This window comes from Nycticebus coucang, chromosome X, assembly GCF_027406575.1.
Source record: "Nycticebus coucang isolate mNycCou1 chromosome X, mNycCou1.pri, whole genome shotgun sequence".
Classification (NCBI taxonomy): Eukaryota; Metazoa; Chordata; class Mammalia; order Primates; family Lorisidae; genus Nycticebus; species Nycticebus coucang.
Genome location: NC_069804.1, coordinates 43,571,621 through 43,578,166, shown reverse-complemented (window position 1 = coordinate 43,578,166; position 6,546 = coordinate 43,571,621). Strand labels below are relative to the sequence as shown.

At 44.2% G+C, this 6,546-nt stretch overlaps 1 protein-coding gene and 1 non-coding gene across 2 annotated transcripts; both read left to right on the top strand.

Annotated features, from left to right (window-relative positions):
• The first annotated feature begins 4,860 nt into the window (after nt 1-4,860).
• LOC128576699 (ADP-ribosylation factor 1-like) lies at nt 4,861-5,484 on the top strand. The gene has a single exon (XM_053578954.1). The coding sequence runs from the start codon at nt 4,938-4,940 to the stop codon at nt 5,481-5,483; it is 546 nt and encodes a 181-aa protein (XP_053434929.1). The 5' UTR covers nt 4,861-4,937; the 3' UTR covers nt 5,484.
• Nucleotides 5,485-6,185: 701 nt separating this feature from the next.
• Nucleotides 6,186-6,292, top strand: LOC128578668 (U6 spliceosomal RNA). Its single transcript, XR_008377808.1, has one exon. It is a non-coding gene; the product is annotated as a U6 spliceosomal RNA (small nuclear RNA).
• The last annotated feature ends 254 nt before the right edge of the window (nt 6,293-6,546 follow it).

The following is a 6,546-nucleotide window of genomic DNA, read 5'->3' as shown; positions in this document are numbered from 1 at the left end:
CTTTTTTCTGATTACCATTTGCATGAAATATGGATGACCATTGTTTCATCCTGAGTCTGTATTTGTCTTTTAAGGTAAGATGTGACTCTTGTATGCAACAAATATCTGGCCTGAGTTTTTATATCCAGTCAGCTAACCTGTGCCTCTTTCGAGCAAAGTTTAAGCCATTCACATTAATGGAGAATATTGATAAGCCTGGTAAAATTTTGTGTATCGAGTTTTTCGAAAGTCCAGTGGACAGTTTTAATCCTTTCACCAGTGTGGAAGTTGGAGTTTGATCAAAAGTTTCTGAGTGAGTTTACTTTTGTGGTAGAGGACTGGATTGGTCATTATGGAGGATAGGGCTGAGAATATCCTGAAGAGCTGGTTTGGTTGTGGCAAATTTCTTCAACATATGAATGTCATTAAAGTATTTAATTTCTCCATCAGAAATGAAACTAAGTTTAGCTGGATACAGGATCCAGGGTTGAAAGTTATTTTGCTTTAGGAGATTAAAAGTCGATGACCACCCTCTTCTGGCTTGAAAAGTTTCAGCATAGAGATCTGCAGTTATTCTAATATTCTTCCCTTTGTAGGTAATGGATTTCTTACATCTGGCTATTTTGAGAATTTTCTCCTTCATATTAACTTTAGTGAAGTTTATTATGATATGCGTGGGGGATGTCTTATTGGGATTGAGTCATCCTGGGGTTCTGAAACTGTCTGCTATCTGAATTTCAGAATCTCTATGCATGTCTGGAAAATTCTCTTTCATAAGTTCATGGAGAAGGGCCTCTGTGCCCAACAAGGCCACTTCATTGGTTTCAGGGATGCCAATGAGGTGGATATTACCCTTCTTTGAATTATCCCAGCACTCTGAGAGAATGATCCATTTTTGCTCTCCATTTCTCTCCCTCTTTGAGAGTTTGGGAGTGTTCAAAGGCTTTGTCTTCAATGTCAGAAATCCTTTCTTCTGCTTGCTCCACTCTGTTACTGAGGGATTCTACTGTATTTTTCAGATCTTTGACAGCTGCAAATTCTTGCTTCAGTGTGTCTAAATCTTTGGTGGTTTTGTCTTATAATTCGTTAAATTATTGAGACAACTTTTGAATTTCTCCTCGAATTCCTAATTCTAACTTTTGAATTGCTGCTCGAATTTCTATTTCCAAATTTTCCTCCAGTTTATTAATCTTATTTGCAATCCAAATTCTGAATTTGATTTCTGACATCTCGGCCAGTTGTTTATGAATGGGATCTTCAGGTACATCTACCATATCTTTCCTTGGGGGGGGTTGCTCTATTCTGGTTATTCATGTTACCATATTTTTTCCACTCTTTCCACCCCATGATTGTTTTACACCCTTTGATTTTTACCCAGGAGCTTTGTCAAGGACCCAGACAGTGCTATGGCCTGAGAAAATGGGGCCCTGTCTGGTGTGGTGGGGCTAAGTGTTTCTGTCTTGTTTTCAGCTAGTTTCTGTTTGACCCTAGTGAAACAGTTACTTGGGGTTGAAATCTCAGCTGTGGAGAAATACCAGCAATTAAGTCACCCCGCCCTCCACAGGCAAAAATTGTAAAAGAAAAATCAAACCTTCCTACAACCACACACCCAGGGCACCACCTGAATAGTCCTCAGGCGATTGGCTCAGTTCAAAAGGTCCAAATCAATTGTCTCAGTCAGCACCTGTCTCGGTTGGGAGAGTTTAAGACATCTCTGGGAACTGGATCACAGGGGTCTGGTGACTTCTCTGATATGGCTTGCTCCAATGCTGCGTGGAGTCAGGAGGTGCCACCGAGCAAATAGATCAGTCTGGGAAGGTTGATGCTTCCTTCCCCACCTTGCACCTCTGTCACACCCAGTCACTGACAGCCCGGCAGTTGGCTGACCCGGTTGCCTGTAGGGAACAGAGACTCCAGGTGTTTACACCTGCCTGAATCACAAGGAAATCTATTTCTGCTCACCTAGGCCACTGGGCTCTGCCTCTATCTAGCAGGAGGAGGTGAGGCCTGACAACCTTGGGTGCTTGATGAAGGCTGGGGGCTGTTCACTCCGTTCCAGCCCCACCCCTGATTGTTGTTACTGACAGAACAGAACAGAAAAACTTTGTGGGATTTTGTTTCTGTTCTTGCTAAATTCCCCTGCAGAAGAGAAGCTGTTTTGAGCTCCCAGAGCCTGCCTTTGCTCCTGCAGGTTTGTATTTGGTTACCTGTCAGTTCTATCCGTTGCCTTCCTTTGCCTATAGTCTTATGATCCCCTGATGGCCAGGTGTGTCTTAGGCTCAGTAAAGCTGTCCTCTGGGTCAGCCCCACCCTGGGAACTTCCTGGGTCTGCAAGTGGTGTGCGTTTCTAGTCCCTGCGCTCCACCCAGGTCGGTACCACCTCAGGCAAATCCTTTACTCACGGGGCCTGCATTTTAGTCCCAAATCTGTTTGTGGTGGCTGCCAGCCTTTTCTGGTTGCCCAGGGAGACAGGGGGTGTGGCTTCAGAATATCCAGGAGTGAGCTGTATTGTTGCTAAAAGATGACTGCTGCTCTGTACCTCAGGGAAATTCTGCTCCGGTGTGGTTCCCTCTCAGCCGACCGTCCTGTCCTTGCTCCCGTGCCCTAGAGTCAGCACTGACCAGCTGCAGTTTAGGCACTGTCCACAGCCCTCAAGAAATCACCCAAGGATGTGGACTCCTGGGGGACAGGCCTCCAGACCTCAGAGTGAGAGTGGAGGGGAGTGCTGGGAGCTCAGAGTTGCAGGTAGAGAATATATACAGTTTTATGCCTGGCAGGAGAACACTGTGGCACCATAGTAGGGGAGGTAGGTCCAGTTTTTAGAGGGTCTTTCCCATGGAATGTAGTGGGAGGACCTTTGAACTCTTCCCGTTTGTTTGTGGGGCACTCCGAGCCATTCTTATGGAAGAGGGATCTCCTGTCTGCTTGGTGATGGATTTTGTACCTTTTGTTTGTATCCTTGTGGTCATAGCTCACCTCAGTGGGGTTCATGTGCGTTCTCCAACCTTCCCTCTTGGTACAGCTCAAATCCACTAGGTTACTTGCTAATTTTCTGTCCTTTAACTCTCCTTCTGGATGGGAGCCTCTGTGGAAAGCTGGCTTCAGTCAGCCATCTTGTCTCCACCAGCCGCAATTCTCTTTCCCCACCCTCCTGAGTAGCTGGGACTTCAGGCACCCACCATAATGCCTGGCTATTATTTTGTTGCAGTTTGGCCTGGGCCAGGTTTGAACCCACCACCCTCGTTATATGGGGCCAGCGCCCTACTCACCGAGCCTCAGATGCCATCCTATTTAATTATTTTTATGACTGAGTAGTATTCCACTCATCAACACTGAACTTTGTAGAAAAAGAAATCCTTAAGTCCATAATGATACTCTAAAAAAGAGGAGAGAGAAAAACCCTTGTTTTCTAGAAGGGTTAGATAAACATAGAAAAATGATAAAACTTAGAACACTATCATTTTACAACCACCACTGTAATAATTTATCCAGACCTTAGTGAATAGTTGCCGGAGAACAGAGTATTTAAACAGTCTCACTTTGTAGGCACAAAGGAGAAAAAGTTCAGTGGAGAAACCTGCTAAATGCTACCTTAGCCACCTGCTCACTTTTAGTGTAATGAATGATAGGAAAACCTGAGACAATGTGCAGCCCAGTGTAATGCACTAAGTATGATGCATTAGCGATTTTCGTCAAAAAGGAAAAAGAAAAATGTTTAATCTGAATCTAATCATAAGCAAGCAATCAGACAAATCTAAATTGTGGAACATTTCACAGGACAACTTGTTTGAACTCTTCAAAAGTGGCATTTTCTTTCCTTCTGGGTAGATGCCCAGTAATGGGATTGCAGGATCAAATGGGAGGTCTAGCTTGAGTGCTTTGAGGTTTCTCCATACTTCCTTCCAGAAAGGTTGTACTAGTTTGCAGTCCCACCAGCAGTGTAAAAGTGTTCCCTTCTCTCCACATCCACGCCAGCATCTGCAGTTTTGAGATTTTGTGATGTGGGCCATTCTCACTGGGGTTAGATGATATCTCAGGGTTGTTTTGATTTGCATTTCTCTAATACATAGAGATGATGAACATTTTCTCATGTGTTTGTTAGCCATTCGTCTGTCGTCTTTAGAGAAAGTTCTATTCATGTCTCTTGCCCATTGATATAAGGGATTGTTGGCTTTTTTCATGTGGATTAATTTTTGCCAAAATGTGGAAACAGCCTAAATGCCCACCAACCCAGGAATGGATTAACAAGCTGTGGTATATGTATACCATGGAATACTATTCAGCCATTAAAAAAAAATGGAGACTTTACATCCTTCGTATTAACCTGGATGGACGTGGAAGACTTTATTCTTAGTAAAGCATCACAAGAATGGAGAAGCATGAATCCTATGTACTCAATTTTGATATGAGGACAATTAATGACAATTATGGTTATGGGGGGGAAACAGAAAGAGGGAAGGAGGGAGGTGGGTGGGGCCTTGGTGTGTGTCACACTTTCTGGGGGCAAGACATGATTGCAAGAGGGACTTTACCTAACAATTGCAATCAGTGTAACCTGGCTTATTGTACCCTCAATGAATCTCCAACAATAAAAAAAAAAAAAAAGTGGCATTTTCATGAAAGCTCCTCCCACATCCCTAGAAAATAATTTTAAAGAGTCCCCAAAAAACATGATAGCTGAGTGCAACATGTGGTCCTTAAAAGCATCCTAGATTCTTAAAAAACAACTACAAAGATCAATACTGGGGAAAATTTGGGATATTTTAAATACAAACTTCAAATTAGATAGTATTATTATAATGATATTAATTTCTTCAATATAATAATGGTATTCTCATTATGACTCCTTACTATGGCCTTGTTCTTAAGAAATACATGGGAAGCAAAACCAACGCCTGGCTCCGAGCTGCAGCCGCTGAGGTGTCCCTGGCCAGTGTTGCTGCCGCCCATCCACAAACATGGGGAACATCTTTGTCAATCTCTTCAAGGGCCTTTTTGGCAAAAAAGAAATGCGCATCCTCATGGTGGGGCTGGACGCTGCAGGGAAGACGACAATCCTATACAAGCTGAAGGTGGGTAAGATCGTGACCACCATTCCCACCATAGGCCTTAACGTGGAGACTGTGGAGTACAAGAACATCAGCTTCACTGTGTGGGACGTGGGCGGCCAGGACAAGATCCGGCCTCTGTGGCACCGCTATTTCCAGAACACACAAGGCCTGATCTTCGTGGTGGACAGCAATGACCGAGAGTGTGTGAACAAGGCCCGTGAGGAGCTCATGCGGATGCTGGCTGAGGATGAGCTCAGGGATGCAGTTCTCTTAGTGTTTGCCAACAAGCAGGACCTGCCCAACGCCATGAATGCAGCCGAGATCATAGACAAGCTGGGGCTTCACTCTCTTCGCCACAGGAACTGGTACATTCAGGCCACCTGTGCCACCAGTGGGGATGGGCTCTATGAAGGACTAGAGTGGCTGTCCAATCAGCTCCAGAACCAGAAGTGAACACGGCTGCTTAGTGTAGGTTTGCAGCGACAGCCTGAATGCCAGCCATTGGGTTGGCTGTTCCCCTTGGGGACATGAGGCAGTGGCTTGCAGGCCTTCATCAATTCTGCATGGTCACCGTAGAGACCCTCTGACTTGCTTCTCGCTGGGGCACCCTGCATTCCATAGCCTTGCTTGTCCCCATGCTCCCTCAGCTCCTGGGGGCCTGGCTGAGAGCCCCTAGCTGTCCTCTCATCTGCTCAGGGGACACAGGGCCCCACGCATTCATTTGGTCAGCATTCCCCATGCTCACGCCTACTCAGACACTGTGGGATGTCTGGGGTCTCACCCAGAGACAGTGTGGGCAAGCTGGGCATCTGGGCCCTGGCCCCAGGAGCACCCCCCATGTGTGAAGTAGCTTTCTCTCCCTCAGCCTGCAAGGCTCCGATTTGCCATTGAAAAAGATGACCTCTACTCTTTTCTCTTGTATTTTGATAAACACTGAAGAAGCTGGAGCTGTTAAACTTATCTTGGGGAAAGCCTCAGAACTGGTCTATTTGGTGTCGTGGAACCTCTTACTGCTTTCAATACACGATTAGTAATCAATTGTTTTGTATACTTGTTTTCAGTTTTCATTTCGACAAACAAGCACTGTAATTATAGCTATTAGAATAAAATCTCTTAACTATTAAAAAAATAAATAAATAAAAGAAATATATGCTGGTGCTTGCTTCAGCAGCACATATACTAAAATTGGAACCAGACAGAGAAGATTAGCAAGGCCCCTGTGCAAGGATGACATGCAAATTCGTGAAGCATTCCATATTTTTACACAATTATAGGAGGGACTTTATCTAACAACTGCAATCAATATAACCTAATTCTTTGTACCTTCAATGAATCACAAACAATTAATAAAAAAAGAAATACATGCTAAAATATTTAGGGGTGAAAAGTCATAATATCTATAATTTACTTTCAAATTGAATGGGGGAAAACTAAATGGAAAGACAGAGAGAGAGAAAGACAGAGACAGAGACAACACTAAATGTGGGAAACAGTTAACAATGGGTAATTTTAGGTG